The sequence below is a fragment of the Cnephaeus nilssonii genome (genome assembly GCF_951640355.1).
Source record: "Cnephaeus nilssonii genome assembly, chromosome: 17".
Taxonomy (NCBI): Eukaryota; Metazoa; Chordata; class Mammalia; order Chiroptera; family Vespertilionidae; genus Cnephaeus; species Cnephaeus nilssonii.
Window position 1 is genome coordinate 24,583,655 of NC_137088.1, and position 18,836 is coordinate 24,602,490.

The 18,836-nt window shown below is 41.9% G+C and overlaps 1 protein-coding gene across 5 annotated transcripts; it reads left to right on the forward strand.

Moving 5' to 3' along the window:
* Nucleotides 1–3: 3 nt before the first annotated feature.
* On the forward strand, nt 4–12,866 carry METTL6 (methyltransferase 6, tRNA N3-cytidine). Of its 5 annotated transcripts, none has more exons than XR_013814824.1 (7): nt 4–143; nt 914–1,279; nt 2,153–2,284; nt 4,145–4,315; nt 9,989–10,130; nt 11,329–11,693; nt 11,737–12,866. XR_013814824.1 is itself a non-coding variant. In XM_079794795.1 (6 exons), the coding sequence occupies exons 2-6, from the start codon at nt 1,055–1,057 to the stop codon at nt 11,311–11,313; spliced, it is 744 nt and encodes a 247-aa protein (XP_079650921.1). In that variant the 5' UTR covers nt 223–391; nt 914–1,054; the 3' UTR covers nt 11,314–11,343. The 5 variants fall into 5 exon arrangements, 2 of the variants coding, with proteins under 2 accessions (XP_079650921.1, XP_079650920.1); XR_013814825.1 differs by having other exon boundaries at nt 26–165; XR_013814826.1 differs by lacking the exon at nt 4–143 and adding an exon at nt 230–391.
* Nucleotides 12,867–18,836: the final 5,970 nt, after the last annotated feature.

Consider the following 18,836-nt stretch of genomic DNA (forward strand, 5'->3'; position numbering starts at 1 on the left):
GGCAATAGAATTCCGCCGGGATTCTGAGGTCCTCGGCGCTGGTTTGTCCAGGCTCAGGGGTCTTTTTCGCGGCGGCTCCCAAATTCTGTTTCCGAGGCCTGGGCCTGGCTGAGGGCTGAGTGCGCCCGGCCCTACCCCTCCAGGTGAAGCTAGGAACTGATGACGGTGAGCCCAGAGCGCCGCGAGCTAGATCCACGCGGGTCTGACAGCCAGTGTGACCGGCTCTCCGCAGGCCCTAGCGGCCGGGTCCGCCTAGTTTATCTCGAGTCTCACGAGACAGATGGGTTCTCGGAATCCTATGCCACGACTCACTCGGTCTCTTCCTCCCCTTCGTGCCGTGTTGGCGGTGCGAGGGCCTCAGTCCCTGGTTGTGAGAGATCTTGTGAGCGCGGTAAGAGACTCAGGCCCCCCGGGCGTAGCTCTATCTTCCCCGAAAACACGGAGTCTCCGATCCTTGGGAAACGATGATCCCACTTCTGTCTGGATATTGACCACCCGCATCCAGTCCGGGGAGTTGTTGCGGTTGTTGTGAAGTCACTCCTTAAATTAAGTCACCCCAAAAATTAATGAGTATTTTCTCTCCAGTGTTTCTCAGTCAAGTTCTTGGGAGTGTCCTTTTTCTGAACTAAACCGACTTATTTTAAAAGATGAGTTATTCTGGTTTGAGTTAGAGTTCTGTGCATGAGAGAGCCCTGGGCCACTAAATGTAAGCCCTCTGATGGTGGGGACTTTGTCTTGAGCTTCTTTGTGACCTCTCTATGGCAGGCAGGGTTTTGTGTAGAGTCAGCACTAGTAAATGTGTGGTGAATTGAACAGTTTGGTCAAAGATCTGTTCTAGAACCACTGACTCCGCCTCTGAAAGAACTGTTCTGGAACCACTAACCGGAATCTCATTCTTTTTCCTGCAAAATAGGAATGTCACCTGAGCCTTGAACCTGAGGAACCACATCTGAGAAAACCCTGCCTACGTCTGCAGAGTAAGCTTGGATCCCTCACGTTATGCAGGGATGGAGAGTCTTCAGCAGTGTTAAATTCGTTACCGTCCACTTAGGAGATGGCATCTTTGCAAAGGAAGGGGCTGCAAGCAAGGATTCTCAGCTCTGAAGAAGAGGAGAAACTGAAAAGGGACCAAACTTTAGTGTCGGATTTTAAACAACAAAAACTGGAAAAAGAGGCTCAGAAGAACTGGGATCTTTTTTACAAAAGAAATAGTACTAATTTCTTCAAAGATAGACACTGGACCACCAGAGAGTTTGAGGAGCTCAGATCATGTAGGGAGGTAATGTTACACCTTATTTGAACTGTTGTTTCTTTATTTAAAAAAAAAATTAAGTTGATTTTAGAGAGAGGAAGGGAGAGGGAGAAACATCGATCGGTTGCCTCCTGAATGTGCCCTGACTGGGAATCTAACCCACTACCTGGGTATGTGCCCTGACTGGGAATTAAACCTGCCATCTTTCCGTGTACGGGACGATGTTGCAACCAAGCCACACCAGCCAGGACTGAGCTGTTCTTCATTTAAAATGTGTAGAAAAAAGAGTGTTTTGTTGCATTTTTATGGAAGTGAGGTACATAATTTATGAAGCCTGTCAGAATATTTTATACCTTGGAAAGAAGTAGACTGGTCTCAAGTAGTTTCAGCAGTTCCTGGGTTGTATAATACATAGGAGAGAGCTTTAGTGGGCATTTTTGTTTCTTTAAACATAATCTGAAAGTTGTGAATGTTAAATTCCTACTGAAAAACTTCAGTGACAGATTCATAATGATGATGATCACTTGACCATGCCCTTTTCTTAAACTTTACATCTGTGATTTAAGCCTTGTAATAGCACTGTGGAGCAGGCGTTAGTGTTAACCCCACTTACTGATGAAATTAGGGCGCAAAGCCATTTAACTGATTAGTCCAACGATAGAAAACAGACGTGAGGGGAGAAGTCTCGATTGAGCTGTTAATGCTGTGTTTTCTCCACACCAAACTGCCCAATGTTCGACGACAAATTGAGATGTCAGTATTAGCTTTGGGTTATCGATTTACTTATTTATTGCCTCTGAGGGCAGAGATCTTGTCTTTCGTGTTCTGGACCTTTTAGTTTGGTTTATTTCTTCATTATGCAAACGTAGTGTACTCTAACTTCGGGTCCTCTTTCCTCAGTTTGAAAATCAAAAATTGACTGTGCTTGAAGCTGGCTGTGGGGTTGGGAACTGTTTATTCCCACTTTTAGAAGATCTGAATATCTTTGCTTATGCCTGTGATTTTTCTCCAAGAGCAGTTGAATATGTCCAGGTTGGTGCACCATCCATGTATTCTCTAATGTTTTTGGTTTTTTAGATTTGTTTAACTTGCCCTTTATACCCATTTGCCCAATTTCTGTTCTCTCCCTGAAGTTGACCAGCTATAATAAAAAATGTAGTTTTCCATTTACATACATATATAATATTTATAGAAAGACAGCTTTATTCAGAAAAGTAGAAAGAAATACCATAACGACACCCGTATACTTATACCAAATTTTTAAACAATATCTTTTTATTGATTTTAGAGAAAGAGAAAGGGAGAGGGATAGAGAGAAACATTGATGAGAGAGAAAGATCGATCGGCTGCCTCCTACTGGGGATGAAGCCCACAACCTGGGCCTGTGCCCTGACCAAGAATCGAACTGGGGACCTCTTGGTTCAATCACTGAGCAACACGAGCCAGGCTACTTATACCAAATTTAATGATTGCCAGCATTTTGTCGAATTTGTTTTAGACTTTTTTGTGTGTGAACTGTTTTAAATTACAGATATTTCACTGTTAAACATGTTTGCATACATCTTTAATAAGGATTTTCTCTATATGACCACAAAACACATATATAACCAAAATAACTCTAATCCCCTAATGTCATTAATACCCAATCCAGATTCAGATTTCCCCAGATAGTCCCAGGTGTTTTTTATAGCTATATTTAATCAAGGACTACATCTTATGTCTCATTATGTACCTTAAATCTCCTTAGCCTAAAACCTTGGTCGGCAAACTTTCGGCTCTTTGGCCCCTTGAGTGTGGCTCTTCCACAAAATACCACGGCCTGGGCAAGTCTATTTTGAAGAAGTGGCGTTAGAAGAAGTTTAAGTTTAAAAAATTTGGCTCTCAAAAGAAATTTCAATTGTTGTTCTGTTGATATTTGGCTCTGTTGACTAATGAGTTTGCCGACCACTGGCCTAAAACATTCCTGCCCTTACCTTTGACCCTTTTCCGCACTGACATTGAGCTTTTGGAAAATGAGCCATTTTCTGTAATGAGGTCCTACATTCCAAAATGTTTCTTTGTGTCATTATTTAACTTGTTCCTCTTTCCCAGTATCTATTTGTTCCCATTCTCAAACCACATTATGTTAGTACTACACTTCTCCTTCATTATTCTTCATTTTTAAAAGTTGACTTGGCTATTCCTAAAGATTTTCACTTCCAGATTAATCAGATTTACCTTGTCAGTTTCTAGAAATTTACTAGGATTCAGTAGAGATTTCACTGGATTTGTAAGTGGAATGATAGAGTTGGCATCTTTTCAATATTGAATCTTTCCATTCAGTAACTGTATATGTCTTTCTATTTATTCAGGTCCTTATTTACATTTAAGCAGAGTTTTATATTTTTCTTTATAACGCGCTTATAAGTGTGTTAAACCCAGCAACCAAAGTGCACCAGGAACACAATTGTAGTAAAAAGAACTTAGGTTTATTTAGCTTGCTGCATCAAGGTATACCCGGGAGAACTGTGGGAGCTGGAAAAACTTCTTGTAAGTTTAGTTTTATAGTGGATGATTCATTCAAAGGAGGATTAAGGAAGCAGAGACCAGTTTTGGATTATTATCCCTCTGGAATTATATGCTTCTAAAATGCTCAGTTTTGAATATGTGATAGGCTGTATTCTCTCCTCAATTAAAAATGATTTGTTAAAATGAAATCTTGCCCCTCATATTGAATATTCCATTCTTTAACGAGCAAATGGCTCATTACTCAGTTTTACCCATAACGAAGTGATCAGTGATCTCTGTGCAGTAGTATACAAGTGGAAACACGATCTCCTTTTGAGGCTGTATTTTTCTATATGTATCAACGTGGATATTGCATTAAAATTCTTTTGTTTTTCCTCTCTTTAGCAAAATCCTTTATATGACACAGAAAGATGCAAGGTATTCCAGTGCGATCTAACTAAAGATGACCTTATGGAACATGTGCCCCCCGAGTCTGTGGATGTTGTCATGTTGATATTTGTGCTTTCTGCTGTTCACCCTGATAAGATGCACCTTGTCTTACAAAACATTTACAAGGTTAGTGATTTGGAGTCTGCACTTGTGGGGTTGGACATCTCAGTCTTCTTGCTTACCTTCTCTCTGAGGCTCATGTACCGTCTAGATTCAAGAGCCCCCATTCTCATTAGGTAGGCTGTGTATGGAAAGGGATTCTGCATGAAAAAACATCCACCCTAAACTTTGATTTATCTGGTGGCCATCACTGCTCTTCAGAGCTTGGCCAGCCTTGGAGCAAGGATGATTTTTACCTGGGATCTAGGGAGTCCTGCTGTAAAGTGAGAGGAAGTGTGGTTCATTGATCAGGAGCAACAGTCAGGAGTCACAGTGTCTAGAGTCAAAATATGGCTTCCCTATTTAGGTAAGTTTCTTTATTTCTCTGAGCCTCAGTTTTATTACCTGTAGAAATGTTTACATGATACTTCCTAGATATTGGGATTGGGTGAGAATATATGAAATATGTACTAGATAAAGTGCTTAGCACGATGTCTAGAACATACTAAGTGTTCTTTAAAAGTCAGCCATTGTTGTTGTTACTGCCATCATTGCTATTCAAATGGGGAGAACCCAAAGTGCTGTGGCCACCAGGAGGCTACAATACTCAGGAAGTAAAGCTTCACGTGTAAGTCATAGGACTGAAGGTAAACCATCTCATCTCCCTTCCCTGGGCCTCAACTTCCTTGTCTGTAAAACAGGGGTGTGTCTCACTCACAGAGTTATCATGAGATGCAGGTGAGATTATGTGTGAGGGTACTTTGTAAACAAGGCTCTCTTATCTGTACAATCAATTGGTAATGATGTTGATTAATTTAAAAAATCAAAATCAAGAAATTCTAAAAATGTAAATTCTTACTTTAAACATGTTATTGTAACTTAAAATACATTAATATTCATTTGTTACTCTTTAGATGTGGAGCCAAAGCCTTTTCTTTGAGTTTGGGACCATTTATTATCTTTCTTACATGAGCCACACATAAAATAGAGTTTGCTTTCTTTAAAAATGTATCAAGCCATAACCGGTTGGGCTCAGTGGATAGAGCATCAGCCTTCGGACTTAAGGGTCCCAGCTTCGATTCCGGTCAAGGGCATGTACCTAGGTTGCGGACACATACCCAGTAGGGAGTGTGCAGGAGGCAGCTGATCGATGTTTCTCTTTCATCGATGTTTCTAACTCTATCCCTCTCCCTTCCTTTTTGTAAAAAAACAATAAAATGTATTTAAATAATAATAAAAAAAAATGGATCAAGAACTTAAAAGCAATTGGAAAGGAATCTGGAACAGAGTCTCTTACATTCTTACCCAGACTTTCACAGTTGACTCTCACACACCTAATCAAATAGCAGTTTGTTCAGTGCTTCTTTATCAAATCTTCCCAAAGTATTCAATGTATTTTTCATAGAAAATAAAAATGCTTTCTATTCACATTTAAATTACACTAGAGGCCCGGTGCATGGATTCATGCACCGGTGAGGTCCCTTGGCCTGGCCTGTGGGGATCGGGCTGAAACTGGCTCTCTGACATCCCCCAAGGGGTCCCGGATTGCGAAAGGGCAGTTCTCGGGTGACGCACCTCGGAATCGGGCTCCCTCCTCTCTGGTTCTGGGTGTGTAACTGGAGAACTGCAGCTGCCAAGTCACCGCAGCTCGGCAGCTCCTGCGTTGAGCATCTGCCCCCTGATGGTCATTGCACATCATAGCTACCAGTCAGACGGTTGGAAGGCCGCTTAGGCTTTTATGTATATAGATTGTTTATATACTCATATCTATATATCTATATATATAAAAGAGTAATATGCAAATTGACTTGATGGTGGAACAACCGGTCAGCTATGACGCACACTGACCACCAGGGGGCAGACGCTCAACGCAGGAGCTGCCCCTAGCCTGCAGGCCTGGATCGCCCGATGGGGAACGGGGAACCAGGAGTGGGCGGTGGCAGACATGGGTGGCACAGGGGCCCTGATCGTCCCACCAGTTGCCCCACACACAGAGGGCAACCGGTAGCGGCAGGGGGTGGGGCTGTCAAGCATGTGGGAATGACCAATCTCTCTGTTCCTCCCCCTGGCCGGCAGGCTCTGATTGCCCGATGGGGAACCAGGAACCAGGGGTGGATGGTGGCGGACGCGGGCGGCGCCAGGGCCCCCGACACTCCGACTGTCGCCCCACACAGGGCGAGGGGCGGGACCAGCTGCCAGCAGCTGGGGAAGATCAGTCCTGATTGCAGGCCAGGCCTAGGGACCCTGCCTATTCACGAATCTCATGTGCCAGGCCTCTAGTATAATTATAAATCTAAGTACAACCAGCACAAGCAAGTTTAGGAACAAACACAAGTGACCAATGGTAATTCTGCAGCCAGCTCACCTGGGGGCACTAAAGTACAAGTGCATGATCAAAAGCCTGTAAGCCTCACCTATTCAATGAGTCATGGGCTTCAGTCACTCTGCTCTACAAGGAGAGGAGAGCATTCAGCAAGTTGAAAGGTAGATGCTAGTTATGACAGCATTTGTGTATGTAGAGCTAGTTGTACATTAAAATTTTACCCTGATTTTAGTTGTTTTAAAAGAGTAGTGAAGTAGAAATTTTAAGACACTAGAAACCTGTTAGTAAATAATTATTTGCACTTAAAACAATATTTAAATAAAAAATTCAGATATTGCCACCTTGGTTTTAGCCATCTGAGGTTTTGTAAGGTTATTTTTTTTTTTTCTCCTTAACCTTTCCTTTCCCTGTTCCTGGTATCTGAGCAGATGAGAACCCAGCACATACCAATAAATGGGCATGGAACTTAAGCTGGGTAAACAGGGAAGAGAGGACATTAGGGAAGCGATAGTAGGATCTCCTGATTTGAAAGTCCGGGTGAGGGTGAAGGATTATTAAAGACGGGGAACTAGAGAGAGAACTAAAAAGATGGTGGGGATGGTCACAGAATGACCTGGATGGCTTTGAGAATATGGGGAAGTTATACACTTTAGTACTGACAAAACTTTGGGGCATTATCATGGGAGTGAGTGGGTTAAGCAGGGTGGAGGACAGGATCTTTGAAAGAGAAGCTCAAATCATTAAGAAGCCAGCATATTTGGAAGGATAATGCACGTGTGTATTGAATTGACCAGAATTAAGAATGGAATAGTATTGAGAATAAGAGAGTAAACCCAAAGATACATTCGTCATGAAATGAAGGGATATGGCCATGGAACTAATAGACATTGGTATCATTGAGGGAAATGGGTGATATAATCTGATGATAAGAGATTCAGAGCTGGGGGTTTCAGGGAGGAGACAGGAGAATGCACAGAAAGTAGCAATGAGGAGCGAGGGAGGAAACCAGCTAGGTCTCCCAGCCCAGTGGTACAAGGGCAGTGGGAGAAAACATAGCCATGACTTGAGAGGTTGCAGGGAAAAGTGTCATTGGGACAGTGAGGTTTCTGTGAGCACAAGAATGAAGAGAACATTCAGAAGATGTTGCGGATACTGGTGGTTTCACTGATGGAGGCTTCAGGTGTTAGGTAGCAGTTAGGGCAGAATATGGAATATCAGGAACTTTATGGGGCTGAGGGTGCCCACTACCAATACTTCTCATCATTATACAGAGGTCCTAGTCAGCGCAAAAAGACAAGATTTGAGGATGAGAAAGAAACAAAACTTACTACTTTCCGAAAATATAGTCCTCTAATTAAGAATATATTAAAAGAAAAATTTTTAAAAAATAATATATTAAAAGAATTACAGAAGTTATTGTAAGGTAGATATAATTACTCCAGGATGTTAACACCAGAGAAATTTTAAAAACCACGTAATTTTCAACTGAGAGAAAATCTTTAAGTTGAATTACCTCATTTTTGGAATATAATGGTGAAATAAAAGTAGACCAAATTTGTCATTGGAAGATTTGGATTTTGTTCTACCTGTGCCACCAACTTGCCTTGAAAACTCAGGCAAATCATTTTACTCTGAGCCTAAGTTATTGTAAAGTGGGTATAATAGACCTAACCTACCCACTTCTCGGAGTTATTGGGGGAATAAAAGAACCTAACATTGAGAAATGTCTTGTTTAACTATACAGCGCCATGATTAAAGGAAGCATTAGTATCATAATTATTATTTTACAGACGAGAAAACATATACAGAGGCATGAAATTACTTGCTCAAGGTCATTCAACTAGTTAATGGAAGAACTATGTATGAATCAAGATTTCCAAATTCCTGAGTGAGTGCTTTTTCCACTGTCCCGTGTAACATTCCCTTCTGAAATGGAGAATAAGTCTTTCTCATATGAGCTGATTTTTTTCAGAATTTTTCCCTCTCAATTATTCACATTTTAAAACTTAACATTTTTGACCAAGGTAAGAATGTTTTTATCCAGGAGCCTCTTTACTGACAATAGTTAAAATGCATGCTAGTATTGATAAGAAATTACTAAATGAATCTGCTAGCACACTTGAAAGTATTATGGACAATATATTCTATTCAGTAAGAAGAAGTGCATCAAACTGTCAAATATCTATTATAATAGGTAGTATATATCATGTCTTACTTGTTGATGTGATGGGTCAGAGTAAGAGTTAATAAAATTAGTGCCCCCTTTGAAGTCCACTCTAATTTGGTAATATTAATGCAGTTTGAAAGAATTTTCACATAAAAAGTGTTACAGTGTGTACCACTTTCTTTTCATCCTGAAAGCATATGGCTACTTGCTTTGTAAGATAGGAGCAGTTACACCCACTCCCTGCTGATCATGCTTTCCAATTTTTGAGACATCTGCCCTGTGATGCCTATCTCTGAAAGGCTTTAGTGAGGGTTCCCACTTGGGCCTGACATTGAACCCCTTCCCTACACTCCTGCACTTGCCTGATCCACTCCTCACATTGAGAAGTGCAGCACAGTGTGGGAAGAATGCTCAGTTACTCGTCCCCTCATAGCCCCTCTTTTTTTGTCATTAGTGTCAGTGGCATTGGAATGAAACCCCCCCCCACACACACACACACACACGGCTAACAGATGCCTTTTGACCCAAGTGTGGGTCTTGACCCCCCGCACTTAGTAGCTGATGTGTTATCGTAGGCAAATCACTTACCTCTTCTGATGTGTGTTTCCTCATCTCACGTGAGGATAGTAATCATAGTCCTTCCTTCCTCTCAGAATTGGGTTAAGATCCAGTGAGACAATGTCAGGTAAGCTGTACAGAGCTGGGCATATATCAGGTATTAGCATGGTGGGGAAGCTGTCCATAGTTGTAGCACAGTGAAACCAGAGCTGAGACTTAGAATGAGGAAAACCAGCCAGAATCAGTAAAAGCCAAAATGACATATTTTTTAAAAAGTGATAGTTTGACTACAGGGTCATGTGCTAGGAGATGGCTAATAAAATGTTGGAAGAACATGCCTTAATGAGGGTACGACTGTTTCGTTTAATATCTTTGACATTTTAATTGTGTGACACTGGACCTTCCAGAGCGCTCTTGTAAGTGCTCAGGAAGTGTCCCTTTGTGGGCATACTGCCAGGTTGGCTGCACCTTAGATTAGCAGGCCCTTTCCCCTCCATATTATGGGGATTTCAGTCTCACCCCTTTCCTGATTATCATAAATGTAAGTTAATTTCATCTCTGAATTAATCAGGTTTTATTTTAGCTTGAATCCATCTCTATAAAGCTTTATTTAGAGCCCCAGAATTATATGCAGCCTGCTTTTGCTTCGTAGGTATTGAAACCAGGCAAAAGTGTCCTGTTTCGTGACTATGGGCTATATGATCACGCCATGCTTAGGTTTAAAGCTGGAAGCAAACTTGGAGAAAACTTTTATGTTAGACAAGATGGAACCAGATCGTATTTTTTTACTGACGGTAAGATTACTGGACTCTGTCTTTATTTGTGTTTACTTGATTGCTTTATACTGTGTTACTGGTTGGGATGGGGATGGCTGTACTTATTAGCACGCATGTCCAAGACCCTGGAACAAGCTCTCTGACACGTGCCCCTTACCTAGAACCTGGATGACAGACACAGCCCCTGGCTGTGGTGAGCTCACAGGCCTCCTCTGGTGATGGTGTCTGGTTGACCTGGGTTAACAGACAGGCTGGCGTGCCACGTGGATACCCTACCAGGAACTGTGCTGGAAAGGGAGGGCCAACTCAGGGTCTTCTTTGCTTTGTTCAGTCAAAAGTAAAGAAACAGGACAGCATATTGCCTTGTGATTACTCTCCCAGTCACGGAAAAACATTTTTCTATAAAAGTGATTGGCTCTGTATTTAAATGCACAATTTTGCTATAGAGGGGTCCTTAAAGGGTCATATTTAAATTAAAAACATCCAAACACTAAGTGTTATTTTAGTCTTTTGGGCATTTTGAACATGAGTTTTAAACCTATTTAATAATGGACCATAAGATAAATTACCTTCTTAAGCTCTGTTTTTTACGAACATTTGTATTTCTTGAAATAAAATATTCTTTTGGATTCTAAACAAAAAATGAATGAATACCATTCAAACTGCAGAATCAGAGAAAATGTCAGTTGAAAATTAAAATGTGTTGTAATGTTACTGTTTCATTTAACATGTAGTGATATGTTATTTGGGTTAAATTTTCCTTTCTGTGGGGAATACCACCACCAGATGATTTCTTTCCCCCACACTGGTCACAGATTTTCCTCCTTCCTATTAGGATCGATGAGGTGCTTGATCTAAACAAATTGAACACATGCACACTTTGTATTAATACAGCCAGTTTGGAATTTTGTTCTTTTTACTCAGACTTTTGCATTTGGGGACTCATAATAGGGCAAGGTGGGCATAGTCCAGGTTGTCCTTAAACTTTTTTTCCCTGATTACATTTTTATTGGGGGGGTTTCTATTTGGGTGTAAGATGAAGAGAAGTAGGAATGTGTTACTTCACAAAACAAAACCTTTAAATTTTCATGTTGAAGTTTTCATTACATTTTAAATATCTGTCTCAGCCCTGCAGCCCTTAGGAGGAGTCCTTACCCCTCCACAAAGCATAGGTAGTGACACCAGCACCGGGCATTGTTGATCTGCTGTCTTACAGAATTCCTGGCTCAGCTCTTTACGGACTCGGGTTATGAAGAAGTGGTGAACGAGTATGTGTTTCGTGAGACGGTGAACAAAAAAGAAGGTCTGTGTGTGCCAAGAGTTTTCCTTCAGAGCAAATTCCGAAAGTCTCCAAAGAACCCAACTCCTGTGACCCTGGGCCTGGGTCACACGTCCTGACCTTTCTTGCACAAGGTTGACTTTTATGCCTCCCCTTGTAGAGGAATGTTTAATGTCATTCTTTTTATTTTCTATATCTTTGTATTTAACTTCTTCAATGAGTATGTATAACTTTTGTATTAAAAAGTAAAAAAACAACAACACAAAAGGAGAGTGTGTGTGTGTGTGTGTGTGTGTGTGTGTGTGAGAGAGAGAGAGAGAGAGAGAGAGAGAGAGAGAGAGAGAGAGAGAAGAGAGAGAGAGAGAGAGAGAATGTATTATAGAAATGCAAAAGCAAATAAAATTGCAAGGCCTGAAAAGTAAAGTCCTATGATGTAATTTAATCATGTCGTCCAACTGTAGAAGTCCCTGTAGGAAAGCTTAAGGACCCACTATAACTTAGAGATCTTTGTTATTCTTATGTTACTCATGTGAGTGACATGCGCAGCATGTCCAACAACCCCATAGAAAAAATTAGGCCAAACAGAGCAAAATAACACATCCATGTGTATTTTTAGCCTGAAGGTTTGTTCTTTTTCTTCTCTTTTTCTGGTGTCTTTTATTTGCTCATTTTTCTCCGCTTCAGTTCACTTATGTGTCTCTTCAAGACCAGTGCTCCACAAATGCCACTTAGCTGTGTCTTAAGAACCCACTGTGGCTCCCGGCCTAATTTTTAAAATTTTAATTTATTGATTTTAGAGAGAAAAGGGTCGGGGGGAGACATGGATTTGATGTTCCACTTATTTATGCATTCATTGGTTGATTCCTGTATGTGCCCTGACCAGGGATCAAACCCACAACCTTGGGTTATCAGGACAACACTCTGACCAACTGGAGCTATCTGGCCGGGTCTTCCTACCTAATTCTTAAGGCCTCTATGATTGGGCCAGTCCTTGCCACACTACCCCAAGGGAGAGAAGGGAAGGCCACCACCTCGGCCCTCCTCTCCCCTCATCTGCCCAATGCAGTTTCTCCAGAAATGTGGTGGGTGATCTGTCCCACCTCCCTGTTGGGAAATGAGGAAATAGTGGTTAGGAAGTAAATGACTGACATGGCCAAAATCACATAGCTAGTATTTGGTAGAATAGGGGAAAATCCTGAAATGGGTCTGCTGACCTGTTCCCAAACATTCTCATATAATGACTTACTGTATGAAATATAATCCAAGTTCTTTTGGCCTGCTAACTAAAGGTGATCCTGGAAGCCCTTGTGTTTCACTTTTTGGAGGAAGCTGTTTATGAGAGCATTTGTCTTGAACATATTGACTGGACTATACATGCAGCAATCCAGGGCCTTAAACCCCAACCACATCTGAAGAGGAGGGGTCTCAGTGGGAGGGGCTGGGTAATAGTCATAGCTTTCTGCGCAATTGGAATAAGTCCTCCTGGCAGTGGGTCTCAGGCAGGGTGCTTGCTGGACTTTCTAACTGCCACCTGTCCTTGACTTTCTAGGAGGGGCCTATGGAGCAGGGGAAGCAAGAGGAACTATCTTCTCTTGCTGGTCTGTTGCTGTATATATTCTCTCCCCTTCTTTTGAAGGCTGGAAGATGGCTACACTAGGTGAAAGCCAATATGGAGTCTGTCCTTTACAGTGTTTTATTCTTTGAAATCAACTTGTAAAGAAGATGGACCTATAGGATAGATGCTCATGGGCCTTACAGAGTGAACATCTTCACAGACAGAAAACAGCCCCAGGAAGGTAGTGAGTGCTGCTTAGCAGTACTATAGAAAATAGCATAGCCCAAGCTGGGTTGGCTCAGTGGATAGAGCATCAGCCTGCAGACCGAAGGGTCCCGGGTTTGATTCCGGTCAAGGGCACATACCTTGGTTGCAGGCTCTTCCCCAGCCTACGCCCTGGTCAGGGCTCATGCAGGAGGCAACCAATTGATGTGTTTCTCTCACACAGATATTTCTCTTTCCCTCTCCCACTCTCTAAAAATCAATGGAAAAATATCCTCGGGTGAGGATTAAAAAACAACAACAACAACAAAGAAAATAGCATAAGTACTTTAGTACCATATATATCATGTTGTATATACTCTATAGTCTAGGCTATGTATTATACCACACAGTATATACCCTATACTATATAGTGCTATGCATTCCTTGTGAGTTTTTTATATGTACTGTGTGATATAATATTAATAAATTATAGAATTGGGAGTATAGTTAGGACTTGCCTAATTCAGGTCTCCAACTTCTCTGAGCCTCAGTCTTCACATCTCTGAGGCTGAGATCCTACTACCTACAGCACAGGACTGCTGTCAAGATTAAATCACGTGGGAGTGCTTTATTTACTACAAAATTCCAGTCAAGTGCTAGTTATTTCTGTTAGTTTGTATTCTCCAAGAAAATGACCTCTCCCATAATTGTTATTAAATCCAAACTCCTCTTCAAGAGGGCTGTCATTTTTTAAATCGTGGCGTCCTTGAAAGGGCCCAGGATTTGGATGTGTCACCACAAGGTGGCGCTAGATGCCCATTATGTCCATTGGCCTCAACTCCCATCTTAGTTACACATGTCCATTTTTATTGTCATTGAAGAGGAAGGAAAATGCTCACAAATGTGTTTTCTAGGTCAACTTTAGCTCATAATATCAGTGTTGGCCTCACAGGGGATAAAGCAAGGGATATTTTATCCAGCATTCAACCTACTTTGCCTACTGAAGGTAGTAGTTGGCTCTCAACTAAATTTGGGCAACATTTTAAGGCAGTTGGCTCTGAAGGTTTCTGCAACGCCCCCACCCGAGGCGCATAGGGAAGCATCAATCAAGGGTAAATAAAGCATCCCTTGGCACCTCCCACATCCCTAAATGTTTCTGTGCAATTGTTTTTATTATTGCTCAGGATTAAGGCAGAGCAAGAGAGGGGACTGCAGCATGGATACTTGATTGCCTCACACATTATTCAGTTACATTGGATAGCGCTTGATCCCTATTTCACAGTTGCCAACCAAGGAAGGGAAAATTGTGAAATAAATCATGAATACCCAGAGTGTTTTGCAGAAACATGTTGGGGAGCAAATATTTAAACTTTACTAGGCTCTGCTGAAACCAAAAGTTCCGTTAAAATTAGCTTTTTTAAAAAACTTTTTCTTTCTGCCCTTCTCAAATGTGTAGTATTTCATTAAACAGTGTTCAATAGGTACTAGGCACAGGGTACTGTGGGATCACTGGCATGAGTACAGGCTGGGGAGGCAGGACAGCATGGGCACATACTAATGTAGGGAAGCAGCCCCAGCCACTATAACAAAGTAAAATAGCTAGGAGACCAAACAGAAACCCCCAGAACCCCAGAGGAATGAAAAAGGGGAAGGAAGACTACAGAAAACCACAGTGGGACAACTGTCACCGTCCTTTGGAAAGGATATTCCCACATTTTTCCAGTAGGAGGTGTCATATACTCCTGTGTGGGGCATGGCCCGGAGGTGAGACCATGATGCACAGCTCCTTAGGGTATCTAGATCTACAAGAAAAACATCAGGACTAGCAAACGAGAATTCATAGGTAAATACAATTGCTAACAAAATGGGCACCTCTAACTAGAAACAATTATGAATTTAATGGAGACTCCCTTTTTGGCTTGTCAAATAAGGCTTGAAATGGTAATATTTAAATCTGATAAAGGAATAGAGAGACTGATATGGAGTAACAAAAAGTATGATTTCTCTAAAACAGTGCTGTCCTCTAGAACTTTCTGAAAGGATGGAGATGTTCTGTCTTCATTGTCCAATATGTAGCCACTGGCTCCACATGGCTATTGTGGACTAAGACTAGTGGTCTGTGCAACAGTAGAGCCGGATTTTAAATTGCACTTAAATTTAACTATAGCTACATGTGGCTAACTGGCTACTACATTAAATAGCACAGGACCAGAATTCAAGTAGGCATCGTGAGGCAAATTCCATAAATCTATACATAATCTTTAATCTGTAATCCCATGTTTAAGAATCCTATTTAAGGAAATAGCCAGAGGTATTTATACAAAGATTTTATCACAGTGCTATTTAGAACAATGAAAAGGTGGATACAGCCCTGGCTGGTTTTGCTCAGTGGTTAGAGCATCAGCCCACAGACTGAAGGGTCCTGGGTTTGATTCTGATCAAGGGCACATACCACAGTTGCAGCCTCAATCCCTGGCCCTAGTCGGGGCTCCTGCAAAAGGCAGCAAATCAACGTGTCTCTCTCGATGTTTCTCTGTCTCTCCCTATCCCTTCCACTCTAAAAATCAATGGAGCCCTAGCCAGTTTGGCTCAGTGGATAGAGCATCTGCACTGCAGACTGAAGGGTTCTATTCCGGTCAAGGGCATGTGCCCGGGTTGCAGGCTCGATCCCCAGTGGGGGATGTGCAGGAGGCAGCTGATCAATGGTTCTCTCTCATCATTGATGTTTTTATTTCTCCCTCTTTCCTTCCTCTCTGAAATCAATAAATATATTTAAATAATAAGTAAATAAACAAATAAATAAATAAATAAATAAAAATCCATGGAAAATATCCTCGGGTAAGGATTAACAACAACAAAAAATATATAGAAAAGGTGGCTACAGCTCAGATGTCTAAAAACAGGTTGATTATAGTATAAATTAGGATATTTGCACAGTCATTGAAACTTTTGAAAACTTAATTTAAAAATGCTCATTATATAAGTAAGCAGGAATTTAAAACTATACATAGGAATGGTTTCAATTATGTTTAATAATAAATATTATAAAAGGATAGGTAGGCTGATAGGTTCTTAAAAGTACCCACACAGGAAGGAACCAATCCAAAATGGTTACAGTATTTAGTTCAGGGTTGTTCAATTACAGCTGAGACTCTTTCTTCTTTAAACTTTTCTGAAAATACTATTTTCTATAATGAGCATATATTGCTTTTACAAAAAAAATAAAAGGTATGCTAGTATCTTCAGAACTTCTTTCCAAAAGTCCTCGTGACAAATCTACTAAAAATGTCATTTCAACTTTTGAGATTGTAGCACCAGGAGCTAGATGACACCTCCGAGGAGGAAGGGGGTGGTTGTCTTAGATGATTCTTCCTGTTCCAGTGCTCTGGCACCGTGGTGAGGTGCCTTACATGGGGGTGCTGTCATCTGAGCTGGGCCCTCATGGCTGCAATGAGTTTGAAAATGCATATCCTTCAGTTGGAGAAATTGGCTCAAATTATTTAATGATCCCCCACCACTACCATCACACATTTACTCTCTCTCTTTGGAACTCTTTTTTTTTTAAGAGAGGAAAGAAGAGAAACATCGATTTGTTCCACTTATTCCTGCATTCTTTGGTTGCTTCTTGTTTGTACCCTAACTGAGGATCGAACTGCAACCTTGGGGTACAGGATGACGGTCTAACCACCTGAGCTACCCGGCCAGACCCTGGAACTCTTACTATTATTAAAATGTTGAACTTCCTGAGCTGATGCTCTAATTTTACAATCTGTTCTCTCCTTTTCTGCCATCTCTTTCTTAGTATTTGGCTTTCTGGGAGATTTAACTCACAGTCTTTTCACTTAGTTTTTAATTTCTATTTTCAGATTTTTCAATTCCTAGAACTCTTATTTTTTTTAGTGCTCATTTTATAAATTGCAACTTATTCTTGTTTTGTGGATGCAACGGGTTATCTCTCTAAAAGGTATGCATTCTCTCTGGGAGCAATATTGTCTCCCGAAGGGGCAAAATTGGTTCTTTGGGGTTTAGTAAAAATTCTTAAATATTACAATGCTTTATGGCCCTCCAAAACCCAACCCTTTCTGACAAAAATCATATTCTTTAATATTTAATTTTCTCCCATTAGGTAAAAATAAGATTTAATTTTAATGTTTCTCCTTAGAGGTGTGATTTGGGCTTTCATTTCCCTGCATAGGATCTGTTTATTAGTTTGAGTTCTCCAAGGAAACAATAGGAGACACACACACGCACGTGCACGCACGTGTGCACACACACAGATTTACTGTAAGGAACTAGCTCACATAGTTATGGAGTTAAGGGGATGGGGGTGTTGAAGACGGGGCCTTTAAGGAGGTAATTACGCTAACATGATGTCATAAAGGTGGGCCTTAATCCAATAGGACCAGTGTCCTTACAAGAAGAAACTGCGGGGATGTGCATGCAGAGAAAAGCCCGTGTTGAGGACACAGCAAGAAGGTGGCTGGCTGCACATGAGGAAGAGAGGCCACAAGAGAAACCAGACTGCTGGCACCTTGATCTTGGACTTCAAGCCTCTAGACTGTGAGAAAATAAATGTCTGTTGTTTAAGCTGCCCAATCCGTGGTACTTTGTTGTGGCAACCTGAGCAGACTAATACAGCTCCTAACCTGGGAATGGAAGGGGACCTCTGGTTTCCAGGCTGTCTCTGCTTTAACGGAGGACTCAGTGCTCAGAGATCTCCCTTTGGGGGGCTCAGTAACTTTCATCGTCTACCCCCCTCCCCCGCCCCCAGGCCAGGAGGGGAGCATTACCTCTGCCTGAGGCAGTTTTTATGGGAGACCAGAGACAAAGGGCCGAGCCAGGTGGAATTCGTGATTCCTCAGGGCTGCTGATTGTCACTGGGTGAGATGTGTTTGAATTCCAAGACTTGACTTTCAGGTGCGGGTTCTGGCCTCACTGCTTCCTCTTGGCAGCTGTACCTGGGTATTGTCTGTGGCTGCTCAGCCTCACTCCTGCCTTTCCCCATTCTCCTCTGCATCTCAGCGGCTGCAGCCAGGAAACGGCATTTCCCTAACTCCCTTGCCAGTTAGGTTCGGGTAGTGCAAAGCACTTGTGTGAGGTTGTTGGAAGGCAGAAGGAAGGAAAAGCCGTTTTTGTTTTTAGCAGCAGCTGTGGTAGGTTGTGGGCTCTGCCTTGTGGGTACTGAGGTGGGGGCAGCAGTGTGGCCAGGGTAACAGGGCTCCAGGAGCTCGGATGGCAGGTGTCATAGCAGGATCAGGTGGGCTTTGGCTCTCTGTTCAGTGAGAGGCAGTGAATTTAACACGTTAAGCACCTTGTCAGTCACCGGTGACTGACACTATACTTTCCGTCCGGACCTCGTCAGTTACTGGTGCCGCCAGCATATTGGTGAAATCGAAAGTCGTGGGCTAAATAGAAAGGAAGACAAAACAGGCTTAACGTGTTAATGGTGGTGGCAGCGGCCGAAACCCTCCAGGTGCACTGGTGATAAATGAGTGCATGCTCATGGGCCCTGGGTAAACTACTCTCCCCATCCTGCCTCCATGTCGGAGCATGTCCGAATCTCCTTCCTTTTTAAGGCTGAATAATATTCCATTGCGTGTGTAGACCTTTTTTGCTCATCCATTCATCTGTAGATGGACACATGGGTTGCTTTCATGTTTTAGCTATTGTGAACAACGCTGCTATG